The 18,532-nt window shown below is 44.9% G+C and overlaps 1 protein-coding gene across 1 annotated transcript in view; it reads right to left on the reverse strand.

Annotated features, from left to right (window-relative positions):
- Nucleotides 1-18,532, reverse strand: part of LOC143962229 (sialic acid-binding Ig-like lectin 12) — a 124,543-nt gene that overhangs the window by 45,210 nt on the left and 60,801 nt on the right. Inside the window, exons 3-4 of the mRNA XM_077471560.1 lie at nucleotides 13,081-13,434; nucleotides 106-204 (exon numbers count right to left, since the gene is read on the reverse strand). Of these exons, the coding sequence (XP_077327686.1) occupies nucleotides 106-204; nucleotides 13,081-13,434 (453 nt within the window). The remainder of the gene's footprint in view (nucleotides 1-105; nucleotides 205-13,080; nucleotides 13,435-18,532) is intronic.

Genomic DNA, 18,532 nt, shown 5'->3' on the forward strand with positions numbered 1-18,532 from the left:
ACTCCAGGCAGGTAGTGTCATGGTTGGGATTTGAACCAGCTACCCTTTTTACTGCTAGGCGGGACTGCTACCCTCTATGCCACCCCGATTGAAAACACAACCTACCTAACCATGTAAGGTCATCTGCTTCTGTCACTGGGAGGTCACTTGTTCCTTTGTGTCTGTGTCTGTCATTGGATTCTGTGCTAGCATCTGATTTATCTCCTAAAATAATAACAATACATTAATAAAAAAAATTAAAAAAACACGCTCAAAGGATCACAATATATATATATATATATATATATATATATATATATATATATATACTTATAATTATTTTTTCTCCCTCCTAAAATTCAGTGTTATTAAATTTTTAACAAAAAATAAAAACCCCAGAAGTGATCAATTACCACCAAAAGAAAGCTCTATTTGTGTTGTGGGAAAAGGACAAAAATGTAATTTGGGTACAGTATTGTATGACCGCACAATTGTCATTCAAAGTGCATCAGTGCTGAAAGCTGACAATTGGTCTGGACAGGAGGTTACGTGCCCAGTAAGCAAGTGGTTAATATGTTCATAAACGACCTGGAGGATGGGGTAAACAGTTCAATCTCTGTATTTCTGGATGATACTATGCTGTCCAGTTCTGGGCACCAGTCCTCCGGAAGGATGTACTGGAAATGGGCAACAAAGATAATAAAGGGTCTGGAGGATATTAGTGCCTCCAGGAAAAGTTACGAGCACTGAACTTATTCTCTCTGGAGAAGAGATGATTGAGAGGGGATATAATTTCAATGTATAAATACTGTACTGGTGACCCCACAATAGGGATAAAACTTTTTTGCAGAAGGGAGTTTAACAAGACTCATGGCCACTCATTAAAATTAGAAGAAAAGATGTTTAACCTTAAACTACGTAGAGGGTTATTTACTGAGTGGCAAGGATGTGGAATTCCCTTCCACAGGCGGTGGTCTCAGCGGGGAGCATCGATAGTTTCAAGAAACTATTAGATAAGCACCTGAACGACAGCAACATACAGGGATATACAATGTAATACTGACATATAGTTAAACACAGGTTGGACTTGATGGACTTTTTTCAACCTCACCTACTATGTAAAAGAATTGTTTTCTATGTCCCGCGATCACAGCCTGAAGGTGCGGTGCACACATGCTGCATTCTATCTCACTGGATGGTACCACATGCCACCGATGATTGTGCGGCTGTGTGGTAACATAAATAAAGTGTCACATTGTGCACTTCAAATAAAGTTGGCAAAAAAAAGAAAAAAAAAAAGGGAACTTTGTGATGCTGCACGTCCCTGCAGGCCAAAGCAAAAAGTTTAACTCGCCTTTCCTTGAAAGGTCCCCGTCTCTCCCTGGCGCTGGAATCTTTTGTTGGATTCCAGTCTTTGGCCATCTTTTTTGCTTGGTATGGGATGACGTCACTCTAGAAGTCAGTCATCCTGGCATGTCAGCAATGTAAGCTGAGCTATGCATGCAGCAATCTGAATGGACCAGTTTGCTTTAATCAACCTGATTGGAGCAATTTAATTGCACTAATTTGATTGGACCAATTGTTTGCAGCAATATGATTGGACCAATATGAATAGACAGATTTGATTGCACCAATTTGATAGCAATAACCTGAGTCGGTTTGATTGGACCAATTTGATTGGACCTATTTAACTGCACAGATCTTATTGAACCAATTTGATTGCACCAATCTGATTGGGCTATTTTGATTGGACCAATTTAATTTCACCAATCTGATTGGATATATTTATTTGGACCAATTTGATTAGACAGATTTAATTGGACAGATTTAAATGGACTGATTTGATTATACCAATCTGATTGGACCAATTTGATTGCACCAATCTAATTAAATCATTTTGATTTTACTAGACCAGTTTGATTGCACAGATTTTATTGGACTGATTTGTTTGGGCCAATCCGATTGTACCGAGATGATTTCACCAGTTTGAGTGCACCAATCAGATTATGCCGCGTACACACGGTCGGAGAATCCGTCGGAATGCGTCTTACCGGACTGTGTTGTCAGATAATCCGACTGTGTGTGGTATGCATCGGATTGATTCCGTCCGAATCTCCGTCGGACCCAATTTTCCAACATGTTGGAAATATTTCCCGACCAACTGGGCCGGTCGGACGTAATCCGATCATGTGTAGAGAATTTTGATCGGACCAAGTGCCACGCATGCTCAGATCAAATTCCTACATCAAAGCTATTGGCTATTAGCTTGAACGTAGTCCCATCGTAACGAAATTACGTCATCACCCGACCGTGTGTATGCAACAGTTTCGGACAAGATCCGACGGACAAAATCCGACAGGCACAATCTGACGGATTTGGTTGCGGAAATCTCAGACCGTGTGTACGTGGGCTTAGATTGATTTGATTGGACCAATTTGATTACATCATCTGATTGGAACGATTTGATTGCACCAATCTGATTGGATAGATTTGACCATGCTGACCACACCCACAAAATCATGCCCTATTTTGAACATGCCCTGAAACAAACGGTCACAGACATTCCAGAATTAAGACAAAATGCTTTGGGCACCATGAGCAGAGGAATTGTAGGTGTCTCTCTCGGAATTGTAGGTGTCTCTCTCTTGCCCCCCTCTCTTTCCTCTCTTTCACCTCTCTCTCTCCCCCAACCCCTCTCTCCCCCACCCCCTCTCTCTCTCACCCCCCATTCTCTCTCACTTTCCTCTGCCACCCCCTCTCTCTCTCTCTCTCTTTCACCTCCCTCTCACACCCCCCTCTCTCCTCCCCTCTCCTGCATTCAGGCAGGGGGAACCAAGTAGGCATTGACTAACAGGTGACAGCAAGCGAGAGTTAGTGACCCCCCCCAGCACTGTCCCTCAGAGCTCAGGATTTTAAACGCCCCCCCAATGGAGGGGGTAGGAATCAGGTCAGTGTAATGGTCAGTATAGGAATCAGGTAGGTTAATATAGTGGTTAGGTAGGTCGGTAGGTCGGTGTAGGAATCAGGTCAGTGTAATGCTCAGTATAAGAATCAGGTAGGTTAGTGTAGTGGTCAGGTATGTTGGTGTAGGAATCAGACACGTCAGTGTAGTGGTCAGGTTGGTCAGTGTAGTGGACAGTGTAGGAATCAGGTAGGTTAGTGTAGTGGTCAGGTAGGTCAGTGTAGGAATCAGGTAGGTCAGTGCAATGGACAGGTAGGTCAGTGCAGTGGACAGGTAGGTCAGTGCAGTGGCCAGGTGAATTAGGTAGGTCAGTGTAAGGGTCAGTGTAGTGGACAGGTAGGTTGGTGCAGGAATCAGGTAGGTCAGTGTAGCGGAGAGGTAAGCCAGTGTAGTGGTCAGTGTAGGAATCAGGTAGGTTAGTGTAGTGGTCAATGTGTAGGAATCAGGTAGTTCAGTGTAGTTGATAGGTAGGTCAGTGTAGTGGATGGGTAGGTTAGTGTAGTGGATGGGTAGGTCAGTGTAGTGGTCATTGTAGGAATCAGGTAGGCCAGTGCAATGGTCGGTATCGGAATCAGGTACGTTAGTGTAGTGGTCAGGTAGGTCAGTGTAGTGGTAAGTGCAGGAATCAGGCAGGTCAGTGCAAGACCCCTTTCACACTGGAGCAACGCCCTAAAACAGCTGCTCCATTGTCTCCAGTGTGAAAGCCCAAGGGCTTTCACACTGGAGCGGTGCGCTGGCAGAGCGTCAGAAAAAGTCCTGCCAGCAGCTTCTTTTGAGCGGTGAACTCACTGCTCCTCCACCGCTGCTCCCCATTAAAAGCAATGGGGCAGCGCTGCAATACTGCTGGCAAAACGGTGCTCCAGTGGCGTTTGGCGGGCGGATTTAACCCCTTTTCGGCTGCTAGTGGGGGGTTAAAACCACCCTGCTAGCGGCCGAATAGCACCACTTTACCGCTGATGCCCAGGTAGACAGGTAGCTCAGTGTAGTGGACAGGTAGGTCAGTGTAGTGGTCATTGTAGGAATCAGGTAGGTCAGTGCAATGGTTATTATAGGAATCAGGTAGGTTAGTGTAGTGGTCAGGTAGGTCAGTGTACGAATCAGGTAGGTCAGTGTAGCGGCCAGTGTAATGATCAGGTTTGTCTGTGTAGTGGTCAAGTAGGTCAGTGTAGTGGACAGGTAAGTCAGTGTAGGAATCTGGTAGGTAAGACCCCTTTCACACTGGAGGCATTTTTCAGGCGCTTTAGCGCTAAAAATATCACCTGAAAAATGTCTCATCTGCAGTGAGTTGTGCAGTTAAAAAAAAGTCCTGCAAGCAGCATCTTTGGGGCGCTTTAGGAGCGGTGTGTACACTGCTCCTAAAGTGCCCCTACCCATTGAAATCAATGGGCAGCGCCACCAAAGTGCCTTGACAGCGGCTCTTTGCGGACGATTTTAATCCTCTACATGGCCGCTAGCGAAAAGCTCTAAAACTAGCAGCGCTTTACCGCTGACGCGCTGTCAGTGTAAAGGGCTGTTAGTGTAGTGGTCAGATATGTCAGTGTAGGAATCTGGTAGGTCAGTGTATGTCCAGATCCCTCTGGTCATTTGTATTCCTTTTGTCGTAGAAAGTACTCGAGCTCCAGGCCTCCTCCCACAACAGGCCAACCATGAGTATTATATGTTTTTCTCTAAACATGGGAAACTGCGCCACTTTACAGGCATACTTGATTTTTATTGTTTCACTATAAGCATGATTAAAATCACTGCTCCCGAAAAAAAAGGCAGTTTTTAAAACTTTTTTTTACATTGATACATGTCCCCTGGGGCAGGACCCGGTTCCCAAACACTTTTTATGGCAATAAATTGCATATAAGCCTTTAGAATGAGCACTTTTGCTTTTGGTTTTTCATGTTAATGTTCCATAGACTTTAGCGGTGTTCCGTGGATTTCAAATTTGCCGCGAACACCGCATAATGTTCGCTGTTCGGTGAAAACCCGATGTTCAACACGAACTTACGTTTGTGTCAAACATCGGGCTCATCCCTAGTGCTATATAGCACCAATATTTGGGTTCTAGTCCCTTTAACCACTTGCCCACTGTGTCACGCAGATATACTGCGGCACAATAGCTCTCCTGGCTGAAATCCCATACGGGTACGTCCTACCCGTTTTCAGCCAACAGAGGGCGCGTGCACGAGTAAACACACAAATCCATGTGCGGTCAGAGGAGAGGAGCCATATTGTTTCTTCCTATCAAGAAGGAAAAACTATATGGCTCCTCTCCTAGTCACACACATCCCCACACAGTTAGAACATGCTGAGGGAACACACATTTAACCCCTTTATCGCCCCCTAGTGTTAACCCCTTCCCTGCCAGTGCCATTTACACAGTAATCAGTGCATTTTTATAACACTGATCATTGTATAAGTGTCAATGGTCTCAAAAAAGTGTCAAAAGTTGCACCACCAAAGGCCCAATTTTTCTGCCCCTGTTTCAGGGGCATGTAATTACAATTCTTGATATAATATTTCACAGCAGGGCTTGTTCCTGCTCCCAACAAGAGTAACTGTGAGGACTTACAGTGTTCTGTTACCTCCAACACCTTACGGCCCAATTTTCTGCAGAGTATATAGGGCAGGCCATATAGTATATATACTGCTGTTCAGAGTATATAGGGCCTGGGGGACCCCCACACCATTCTTTTAAACATTTGGGTGCGGGGTTCCCCTTCATATCCATACCAGACCTGAAGGGCCTGGTATGAATTATGGGGGAGACATATACACAATTTTTTATTTTTTTTGTATTTTTATCTATATTGCTAGGATCCGACAATACATTACAGCAAACATGGGGACGAATCGTTACTCCACAGGCATACTAAGGATGCCCCCAAGCACGATATTTAAAGGAATATTTAATTTTTATTGTTTTACTTTAAAGCATATTTCCACCCTAAAGTGGACCTTCCACTCATTGGAACCCTCCCCCCCTCCGGCGCCACAATTGGCACCTTTCAGGGGGGAGGGGGGTGCAGGTACCTGTACAGTACAGGTATCTGCACCCAATTCCGGCGTAGACTCTACAGAAGGTACGCCCCTTTCCGCACAATCTACGCCCCTTTCCGAAGGTCCCCCGCTGCCTGCTGGGAAACACACAGATCCCAGAGACAGCGGGGACCATCCTTATTGCGCAGCGCGACTCGCGCATGCGCAGTAGGGAACCGGGAAATGAACCCGAAAGGCTCCACTTCCTGATTCCCATACCCAAGATGGTGGCGGCAGCACCCGAGAGACGATCGAGAGATCGGCTTCAGCACCCGAGAGACGATCGAGAGATCGGCTTCTGGTGCCGACATCGCGGGCGCGCTGGGCGGGTAAGTGTCATTATTTTAAACACACTGTGACCTGGCTTAACAAGAGACGCTAGTTTTACCTTTTACCATGCGAGTAACTTTTTCATGCATTTAATAAAACGAAATTTTAAACGGGATTACACTATGTCTGCCCTTTTCTGCTTCTAATGAGGAAAAACTATTGAATATTACTGGATGCCAACCGGATCAGCTCTGCAGAGCGGCACAGGGGCTCACACTGTGAAGGCACATTAACCCATTAGGGGGAAAGGGAGCTGGTGAGTGCGGTCATTTTTCTTACACACGGAAGTCGCACCGGTTGCTATCCAGGAATTCATCAATACAGAAGCACATTGGCACTTTCTTTGTGAAGAACTTTCTATTGTTCTTTTGGAGTGGTTTTATATCAACTACAAATGTGGAATTAATCGCATATTTCCATTTAGCGATTTTAAAAAATCGCATGCCTCTATTTAGCAATTTTATGAACAAAAAAGACTGGATTTGTGTTCGGTGGCAACCCTAATAGCACGTGACACTTTTTTATTTAGCCAATTTTGGTATTATGGCACTTTATTAAGCACGTAGCACTTTTTACTGTACGGTTTGCACAAATTCATATCAGCACTTTAGTATTGTAATAAGGGGTTTTATTTGCATATTTATATATTCACATAAGCACTTTAATATTGTAACAAGTGGTTTGTTTGAGTATTTTTTGCACTTTGCATATCTTATAGTGGCAGTGATATACACATCTATTTCATTATTTTATTATTTGTTGTTTGTTTTTTTGGGAGAGGTACTCCTAACATAGCACTTAATGCACCAAAAAGGTGTTGTTTGAAGTAGTGGCAGCACCTTTTCATACAGTTCGTTTGCACATTTGGGTTTTTACTTTCGGCATAATTTAGTTGTTTACTGGTTTTGTTTTATTTAGAATAGTCCAGGGTCCTTAGCGCAACTTTACCCCCCTTTTTTTAACACTTTTTATGGCAATAACTTGCATATAAGCCTTTAAAATTAGCACTTTTGTTTTTTCACGTTCATGTCCCCTAGACTTTAACGGTGTTTATGTGTTTGAACAATTTTGTTGCCTGTTCGCATGTTCTACTGCAAACGGAACCGGGGGGTGTTCATCTCATCCGCAGTGGACAGCTTTAGGCCAGGTTCACACCGCTGCGATGCGGGAACGCCGCGAATCCGCGGCGTTTTCCCGCATCACATTACTCCCGCCGGCAGTTCACACTGCCCTATGCGGACGGCTGGGAGTGTCAATGATATGTTAATGACACCCCCAGATCCGTCTGCATATCGCAGTGCGATCTGCCGACTCGCACAGGAATCGGATCGCATGGTGTGAACCCCCATGCGATCCGATTCTGTTGCGGACCAAAAAAAGGGTCCCGTGCGAGTTTGCTGCGGGAGCGATGCGAATTCAGCCATACTATCTGTATGGCTGTACTCGCATCGCTACGGAGATCGGATGTGATTTGCGGTGCGAATCACATCCGGATCTCCCCCCGCAGCAGTGTGAACCCAGCCTTAAGGAGAACTCCTTCAGTGTGGACTGCTTCCCAGTGTCCGCAATAGAGATGTGAGGTCTCCTTATACAGTGATTCAATGGTTCAACATACAGTACACGGACATTGTCCTCCTGCAGTACCAATTAAAAAATCTGACAAAACCGATATTACATTTTCTGCATTATTTATATTCGTACCCACAGAACGGTTTATATTTCATAACAGACAACCTGTACATATCAATACAAGTAAATTCAGTGCACTAAAAACTGTGTGTAATTACTCCCTGTCTGGGTACCCTGGCGGAGGCCCCGTCTACATTTTGATCCTGCCAGAAATTCAGTGAACTGACAACTTCCTTTGCTCACTACACCTACTTCACCATTTTTAGTTGTAATGATTCCCAGATCGCTATGTGGACTACAGAACACCTCCCCCTATATTATAAAGAGGAGGAGGAGAGGGAAGGCGCTCTGTAGTTATAAAACACTTCCTGTCTGAGGGGGATAAACCTGCTGCTTCGTAAATACAGTACAGTGAGTAGGCATTGTCAGCCTATATAGGAAATGTGTCACTGGCAGAATCACCAGGTGTAAATAATGACGAAAAAAAATATACAAAAAAATAAAACGAATGGAGTCACCATAAGGCCTCATGCACACAAGACGCTGTTAAACGCGTGTTGAGAGGCAGCTGGACACTTTTTTCAACTGCCCCTGAACTCATTCAATGTTATCCTATGTGTCCATGTACACAGTCTCGTATTTTGCTGTTTTTATGCAGTTGCGTTTAACCTCGTTTTTCCGGGAGCAAAAAAATGGGTTCAGACGCAAAAGTTTTCCACGTTTCAGACGCAAAATGTGGCAAAACGCTGCTACCGCGTTTTGGCGCGTTTTAGTTTATAAGCGTTTTTAAAGGTGACCTTTTTTTTTACAATAAAAATCTCAAAAATGATTGCAAATGATGAAAAACCATTAAAAAAATATTTTAAACAATTACAATTGCAAGTGGACAATCCACAACTTGTGGCAGGTGACATGGCAGGTGGCAAGTGACGTGGCAAGTGGACAATCCACAACTTGTGGCAAGTGACATGGCAGGTGGCAAGTGAAGTGGCAAGTGGACAGTCCACAACCTGTGGCAAGTGACATGGCAGGTGGCAAGTGGACAATCCACAACTTGTGGCAGGTGATGTGGGAGGTGATGTGGCAAGTGGACAATCCACAACTTGTGGTAAGTGACATGGCAGGTGGCAAGTGACGTGGCAAGTGGACAATCCACAACTTGTGGCAAGTGACATGGCAGGTGGCAAGTGACGTGGCAAGTGGACAATCCACAACTTGTGGCAAGTGACATGGCAGGTGGCAAGTGACGTGGCAAGTGGACAATCCACAACTTGTGGCAAGTGACGTGGCAGGTGAAGTGGCAAGTGACATGGCATGTAGACAATCCACAACTTGTGGCAGGTGACGTGGCCGGTGACGTGGCAAGTGACCTGGCAGGTGACGTGGCAAGTGGACAATCCACAACTTGTGGCAGGTGATGTGGCAGGTGACATGGCAAGTGGACAATCCACAACTTGTGGCAAGTGACGTGGCAGGTGACGTGGCAAGTGACATGGCAAGCGGACAATCCACAACTTGTGGCAGGTGACGTGGCAGGTGACGTGGAAAGTGACCTGGCAGGTGACATGGCAAGTGGACAATCCACAACTTGTGGCAAGTGACGTGGCAGGTGACGTGGCAAGTGGACAATCCACAACTTGTGGCAGGTGACGTGGCAAGTGGGCAATCCACAACTTGTGGCAGGTGACGTGGCAAGTGACATGGCAAGAGATGTGGCAAGTGATGTGGCAGGTGATGTGGCAAGTGACATGGCAAGTAGACAATCCACAACTTGTGGCAGTGATGTGGCAAGTCACGTGGCAAGTGGACAGTCCACAACTTGTGGCAGGTGCCGTGGCAAGTGACACGCTAAATACAAGTACACTGCTGCTCTCACAGCTGCTGCTACTCACTCTGGTCTCACAAAATTGCTGAAATAGTTAATACTGTTTTTTGAGCTTGGGGAGGGTCTATGATGTTAGCTTAACTAAATGCGTCTAGACGCAAACGCGGTAAAACACCGCTAAATGGTGGTGAAATTGCGGCAAAACTGGAATTTCTAAACGCCGGTTTCAGCTTTTAAAAACATGTGTCCAGCAGAGTTAGCACCGGCGTCTCCTATGCATGAAGCCTAAACATATTGTGCTTGGTTTTAAATAAATTTTAAAGAATTTGATTCTAAACTGTTGTTCCTGAGTGTATTGTATATAGTGTATGTTAGGCCGAGTGCAAGTTTTAGCCTGGGTTCACACCTGTGCGATGTAGACACTGCAGGAATTACACCGTATTCCTGTGCACATCACATGCAATGTCTGTGTGGTACGATTTCAGCCATACATTTTGTATGGCTAAAATCACATTGCATCTGCACCAAAATCATTCAGGCCCCTTTTCTTCCCCCGCTCCTGAATCGCATCGCATTTTGCAATCTGTTTTGGGGTGTTAAGATAACATTGATACCCGCAGCAGATCGCATGGACGCCATTGCAATGTGGTGCGGGAAACATGCAGGATTTGCTGCGTTTCCTGCATTGCATACGTATGAAAAACGTGTGAGTAACTGAAATCGTAGGACAAGTTAAAGTGGACCTTTAGTCATTTTTTCAACTTTCCATCTATGAAATCTTCTGCCTTGTTGTTTTAACTTTGGATAGTAAACCTTTTTTTCTGCCAGTAATACCTTATACAGCCCACTTCTTGTTTCTTGTCTGGTAAAAAGCCTAGGCTTATGACATAATTCAGAGCTTTCTCTCTCACTCTCTGAGAGTTTGCCAGGAATGAAGGGAGGCTAAGTCATAAGAGGGTCAATGAGAGCTGCAGAGCTAGAGGTGTGTCTCTGTAAATCCAGGAAGTGAACAAGCAGCAGCTTCAGCTGCCCACAGTTAAAATGGTTGCAGCCACACCCAGTGGAGGGAGATTTCTGCAGCATATTTGGCAAATACAGAATCGCAGTAAAATATATATATATATATATATATATATATATATATATATATATATATATATTAATATGCAAAGTAGTTGGAGGGAAGCTTCAGAATGGCAAAGATGTTTTTATTACAAATTATGTGAGCAGACTGCAGTTACTCTTTAACCACTTGACGCAAATCGCCGTACCCGTAGATCGGTACTTTGACGCTAGCTGCCATAACCACATTATTTTCAGAAACGGAGTGCATTTCTCTTTAAGATAAAAGTGGGCTCCGCAGCAGATTCGCCACAAGATCACTTTTATCGGCGGCGGGAGAGGTGCCCCCCTTCCCGCCGCTGGTAGCTGCGGAGGCGATCACATCCTCTCCCGTGGATGCCTAGCTACCGACTGAGGGGAAAGATGGCCCACGCTCGGCTCCATGGCATGGGAGGACGGAAGCGACGTCAAACGTTATTTCTGCCCATAGCTCTTTAAAAAAAAAGGAGAATTTTTTTCAATTTTTAATTTTTTTATTGCATTTTAGTGTAAATATGAGAGCTGAGGTCTTTTTGACCCCCAGATCTCATATTAAAGAGGTCCTGCTTTTTTCTATTACAAGGGATTTTTACATTCCTTGTAATAGGAATAAAAGTGACCCAAAAATTGAAAAAAAAGTGTCAAAATAAAAAACTAAAAGTAAAATAATAAAAAAAATGTGTTTTTAAAGCACCCCGTTTCGCCGAGCTTGCGCGCAGAAGTGAAAGCATACGTGAGTAGCACCCACACATGTGTGGTATCTCCATGATCATTAGAGCAAGAGCAATAATTCCAGCCTTAGCCCCTGTACACACGGTCGGACATTCTACCAACCAAATCCGTCGGATTTTGTCCAACGGATTTTGTCCGTTGGATCTTGTCTGAAACTGTTGCATACACACGGTCGGACTAAGTTGTCGAAAAATCCGATCATTCAGAACGTGATAAGGTAATTTCGTTACGATGGGACTACATTCAGGCTAGTAGCCAATAGCTTTGATGTAGGAATTTGATCTGAGCATGCGTGGCACTTGGTCCGATCAAAATTCTCTACACATGATCGGAGTATGTCCAATCGAACCGGTTGGTCGGAAAATATTTCCAACAAGTTGGAATATTGGGTCCGACGGATATTCCGACGGAATCAGTCCGATGCAGACCACACACAGTCGGATTATCTGACAACACGGTCCGATAGGACACATCCTGACGGATTCTCCGACCGTGTGTACAAGTGCCTAGACCTCCTCTGTAACTCAAAACCGGTAACCTGCAGACATTTTTAAACATCGCCTATGGAGATTTTCTAAGGGTAAAAATTTGTCGCCATTCCACGAGCGGGCGCAATTTTGAAGCGTGATATGTTGGGTATCAATTTACTCAGCGTAACATTATCTTTCACATTATTAAAAAAAATTGGGCTAACTTTACGGTTTTATTTTTTAATTAAAAAATTTATTTTTGTGTATTTTTTTCCAAAAAAGTGCATTTGTAAGACCGCTGCGCAAATACGGTGTGACAAAGTATTGCAACATCCGCCATTTTATTCTCTAGGGTGTTAGAAAAAAAATAAACGTAATGTTTGGGGTTATTCTAAGGCCGCGTACACACGGGCGGATTGTCTGTCCAACTTAGTCCGCTGAACCGTGTTTCAGCGGACAATCCGCTCGTGTGTGGGCTTCAGCTGACTTTTTCAGCGGACTGTCTGACGAACAAAGTCTTACGGAATTTCCGTAATTTTGTCCATCCAAACTTGGTTTCAGCGGACAGTCCGCTCGTGTGTAGGCAAGTTGGACGGACTAAGTATGGCGCATGCTCAGAAAGGATTTACACGGCCGAAGGTTGCATTGCAGTGTATAGGATGTCGTTTTTCTAGTCCCATCGTACGTGCTGTACACGTCATCACGCACGCTTTCAGCGGACTGTCTGCTCATCGTGTGTGGTCAAGTCCGTTCATTCAAATTTTGAACGGACTGTCTGTCGGATTGTCTGGCGAACTTAGTTGGGCAGACAATCCGCCCGTGTGTACGCGGCCTAAGTAATTTTCTAGCAAAAAAAATAAAAATAAAATTATTTTAAAAGAGGCTTGGGCTGAAGCGGTTAAAGACATACAAACATAATGTTGGTTACTCCGGGTTGTCTGCAGATATCACAGCAGATTTATTGGAGTTGATGTTGGACAGATTAGTTTCCATTAGTTAGTTATTTATAGAAGCATTGTACTTACTTTCCTGAACCTTCACAGTGTAAATGTTCTTCTTGTCATTGAACCATCCAGAGATCTCCACTCTGCAGCAGAATATTCCTTCATCTTCCTTAGTCACATTAGTGATGGTCAGTGACACGTCCCCTCGCTCAATGTCTCCCAGTATTTGGTATCTATTAGATGTCTTTTTAGTCACTTTGCTGCCATCAGTCTTGATGATAACATTATTACAATAGGTCTTAAATACAGCTGTACAGCCACCTCTTCCCCAGCACATGGAGTTTCTTCCATTGTCAGTAACAGAATATGTGCAGTGTAGAGTCAATGTATGACCTTCTACAGTCCAGATTTCTGGTTCTCCTGACACCAATACACCTGCAAAGATAAATCAATATATAAATCATTCTGTAACTCCAATCAGAAAAACAAAAACCTGTTTTCTGCCAATGACAGCAGCCATTGTCCGCGTGAGAAACATTTCCCACCTGTACTCTGCTTCCTGTCCCAGGAATCCCCGCCATACGATATGACTGCTTTACTCCAGACTATTACATGTTGTTTTTTCTATGGAGCCTGTCTCTGTACTGACACATCTAAGCTTCACTGAACCTGATGAGTGGTGTCTAAAAACCTAGATTTAGAAGGAAGAAATCAACAGTAGTCCAGCAATCTGTGGAGGCAGCTTCACATGATTGAAGAATAGTCAATGGTTTTGGGCCTCACAGGATCGCGTCCTCCATTGCAAGCAGTGTGGCTCATTTTTCACCTTTATTACACTGGGCCTAAGCCCCCGTTCACATCCAAGGATTTGGAATTGTGGGCAGAATTGCCACAATTCTACCCGCGATTTAAAATTGCACATGCGTTTTGGATGCCATTTATTTTCAAGGGCACCTAAATGTAGTATGGTGTTTCCACAAACGTCACGGAGCAGGAGCTTCTTTTGGCCAACAAGCATCATGCAATGCAGTTTGCTGCAATTTATCACGTGCCAATCGCAGGAAAACTGAAAATGAATGCCACCCAAACACGCGTGCTGCATTTTGTCAGCATTGCAGTGCAATTTGGAATCGTGGGCAGAATTGCAGCGATTCCACATGCAATCCTGATTCACTAAATGTGAACGGGGCCTCATTTATATACATTTAAAAAGGTGTTTGATACATAACATTATTGACCAAATATCTTAGTATATTTTACAAGAGATCCCCTTTAAGTTACAAACCTTAAACTAGAGCTATAGGCAAAACTTTTTTTCATGTTGGATAGAGCAAGGGAGGGTTATAACCCCTGGCAGATTTTTTTGCCGTCTGTGTCTCATTGCAGAGATTTCCCTTCACTTCTTGTCCCAGAGACAAACAGGAAGTGAGAGGAAATCCCTGCAAATTTGGGGAATTCCTTGGGGACCCCCAGGTCACGAGAACTAGTGCCACCATTGGAAGATTTCCCCTTTATTACTTATCTGGGGACAACCCAAAATTTGGGATTTTCTTTTACTTTCACTTTCAATGATAATGGTATATAGGACAAAGAATCTTCTTAACGAAGGCACATACCTCAAAAAAAACTGACAGGTGTCTTTGTGTTTTTGGTGTCTATCCAAAACTTTAAAAAACTTTTGCCTTTTAGTTATACTTTTAAGATACTTTTTTTTTCATTTTGGATGGCTTAAGGGAGGGAGGGTTATAACCTCTGTCATTTTCATTTTTAACCAGCTGCCGCCTGCTCACAGTCAAATGACAGAGGGACGGTGCGGCTCTCGTTCTGGGTGGACGTCATATATGATCATGGCCACACAGTGTTGCTAGGACACGGCTAGACCCCGCTTCCTTTAAAGAGCCGCTCACGCGGCACTTTAACCATGTGATCAGCTGTGTCCAATCACAGCTGGTTACATGTAAATACAGGAAGTGCCGGTAATTGGCTCTCATCGCCTCTCATCGCCTCATACTGACAGAGAGTGTGGCGAGGAGAGCAGATTAGCAGCATCTCCTTGCAGGGGACAACAAGACATGTAATCAGGACACTGATCATCAGTGCCCTGATTACACTAAAGCACCACCAGTGATTCCAGAGTGCTGCCCATCAGTAATGCCCAACAGTACCTCATCAGTGCATAGTTGCCAACATAGTAAAAAAATAAATTCATAACACTTTTTTGGCAGTAGGCGGAGTTGTATTATAATTAGGGGGAGGGGCATGCAGTTATAGCTGTGGCATAGGAAAAGGTGAAAATGCGTGGTTTACGTAAAATAGTGGGCGTGGCTTACATGGGGCATGGCTCAAAGGGGTGTGGTTAGTGTCTGAGATGAAGGGAAAGGGGGGGGGGAGGGTGGAGGGACAGCAGCCCCCCGATCCTACACCACAATAGCAATATGTGTTTTCCAGAGTTTGCCAATCAGCAAATAAAGATACTCCAAATACCTGGTGTTAGCGCTTCAATCATTCCGGCGCCATGATTGTTATGGTGTCAGGATGATTGAAGCGCATTATTTCTATTGGTGATAGAGCACTGGTATGGTTGCAGCCTAGTCATTTGGGTGTTTCCTATACATGTATGGTAATCTTACATATTTATTAATATCAGCGCTAAGGCTTTTTTTGTTATTATTTCTATTATTACATTGTAATATGAAATGAAATCATTCAACTCACCATAATGCAGAATCAGTGGGAGCCATGAGCGTGTCACTAGCCACGTTGCCTGCCACCAGATGCCATCAGGTGCCCCCAGCAGAGTCCCACCTTACATCAGGTGCCCCATCAGAGGTACCTTCCTCACATCTGTGTCCATCAGAGCAGCCTTCCTCACATCTGGTGTCCATCAGCGGAGCCCCTCCTTACATATGGTATCCCCATCTGTCCTCCTAACATCTAGTGCCCCTCTGACATCCAGACTCTGACTGCGCCCCTCTGACATCCAGACTCACTGGCCCCCCTGACATCCAGACTCACTGGCGCCCCTGACATCCAGACTCACTGGCGCCCCTGACATCCAGACTCACTGGCGCCCCTGACATCCAGACTCACTGGCCCCCGACATACACAGACTGGCCCCCGACATACACAGACTGGCCCCCGACATACACAGACTGGCCCCCGACATACACAGACTGGCCCCCGACATACCACTGGCCCCGACATCCACAAACTGGCCCCTGACATACCACTGGCCCCCAACATCCACAGACTGGCACCCGACATCCACAGACTGACCCCCGACATCCACAGACTGGCCCCCGACATCCACAGACTGGCCCCCGACATCCACAGACTGGCCCCCGACAGCCACAGACTGGCCCCCGACAGCCACAGACTGGCCCCCGACATCCCGTCGTTGCTGCGCGGAAACATTGAACTGTGGCGCAGCCACAGGTTCTCTATTGAAGACCAACTTCTGGTCTTCTTAAAAATGGCGGCCGGCGGAGACATTGTCGCCACAGGCGCGGACTTCTAGCGGCCGGCGGTGAAAAACTGGAAATTTGAATTTCCCGGGACAAACCGAATTTCCCGGGACATTTCCCGGGACAAAATTCGGGACAAATGTCCTAATCCCAGGAATGTCCCGGGAAATTCGGGACCGTTGGCAACTATGTCAGTGCAGCCTCATCAGCACACATCAGTGAAGGAGAAAAATTACTTATTTACTAAATTTACTTACAGAAACTAAGAAAAACTATTATTTTTTATTTATTTTTTTTTAAATAAAAAAAGAAGCATGGATTAAATACCACCAAAAGAAAGCTATATTTCTGTGAAGAAAATGATAAAAAATTCACATGGTTACAGTGTTGCATGACAGCGCTGAAAACTGAAAAATGGCTTGGGCAGGAAGGGGGTGAAAGTGCCCTGTGTTAAAATAGTTCCTTCAAATCAGGAAGTGAGAGAAAATCCCTGGTTGTCACCAAAACTGCCCCATGCTTCCTGATTTTCTTAGACTCTCACACAAATATGAATGTACACATAGTTCCCGCAAGCATATGTAAATGGTGACTGCACCACGCATGTGAGCTAACACAGAGAATGTCAGGTAGAGGGCAATAATTCTAGCCCAGACCTCTTATTTAACTTCAAACTGGTTGTAACGTTTTTAAAGTGTTGCCTATGGATAATTGAATGTACCGTGACAGTACACAAATTACAATCAAATACACTCAAAGAATTAAAGTGACAGTACACAAATGAATGTCAAACAAAAACAAATTAGAAAAACACAAATGCAAAGAAGGAAAGACTAATTAATAAAAACATTTAAATATTCCCTCCCCTTAAAACATTTAAATATTCCCTCCCCTTTTCTCCCTATGGCCCTGCATATATTTTATAACAAATTATAATGAAAATACCTTTTTTAGGTTTTTTATTTCCTTTGTGGTAGCCATTGCTAGGGGGGGGGGGGGGGGAGTTTCCTCTCAGAAGACATGAGAGATCAGAGCATTGCGGTCATGTCACCGCATTGAAGAAAATACCACAAAAATATTTACATTGCAATTTGTAAAATCTATGAAGAACCATGGGTAGAAAAAGGGAGGGAAACATAAAACTGTTGTATTATTATTATTATACAGGATTTATATAGCACCAATAGTTTGTGCAGTGCTTTACAATGTAGAGGGGGAAACAGCACAATTACAATAAATACATAAAATAAATACATAAATATTGAAATCAGTTCAATACAGAAGGGACAGGAGGGCCCTGCTCGTGGAGCTTACATTCTAAAGGGAGGGGGAAGGTGGTACGAAAGGTAATAGCAGTGGGGGGTGGTCTGATGGGGGTGTCTTGGTTACAGGTCTTAGGTGGGTGTGGGATAGGCTTCCCCGAATAAATTCGTTTTCAGGGATCTCCTAAATGTGGACAGGGTAGGGCTGACTGGACATACCAGGGCAGGGAGTTCCAGAGGATGGGAGGCTGCAGAGTAGTCCTGGAGGTGAGCATGACAGGAGGTAACAAGGGAGCTAGAGAGCAGGAGGTCTTGGGAGGAGTAGAGAGGATGATTTGGTTGGTATTGGCAAATGAGGTTGGTGATGCAGCTGGGGGCAATGTTGTGGATGGCCTTGTATCAGGGGCGTCGGGAGGGGGTGGCTAGGGGGGCTGAAGCCCCGAATGTGACCCCGAAAATCCCCAAGTATATGGAATGCTGCATTCCATTGTAAGCCCTGAGCGCCGGCCGCCGGGACCGATCTCTTCGCGAGTGTGGCTGAAAGCGGGCAAAAGTTGCCGATATCGGCCGAAAATTGCCGATAGCGGCCGACAGCAGCCGAAAGTTGCCGATAGTGGCCGAAAGTTGCCGATAGTGGCCGAAAGTTGCCGATAGTGGCCGATAGTGGCCGAAAGTGGCCGAGTGCGGCGGAGTGCTGATGATCCTGCCTTCTGGAGCCTGCAGCGCCAATGTCAGGACCGCGGGACGTGTGACGTGACGTCCATCTTAGCCTGCAGGCTCCAGAAGGTGGGAACGCTACATCCTCCGCTT

Source organism: Lithobates pipiens, unplaced genomic scaffold, assembly GCF_037356315.1.
Source record: "Lithobates pipiens isolate NorthernLeopardFrog02 unplaced genomic scaffold, aLitPip1_a1.2 Scaffold_8, whole genome shotgun sequence".
NCBI lineage: Eukaryota > Metazoa > Chordata > Amphibia > Anura > Ranidae > Lithobates > Lithobates pipiens.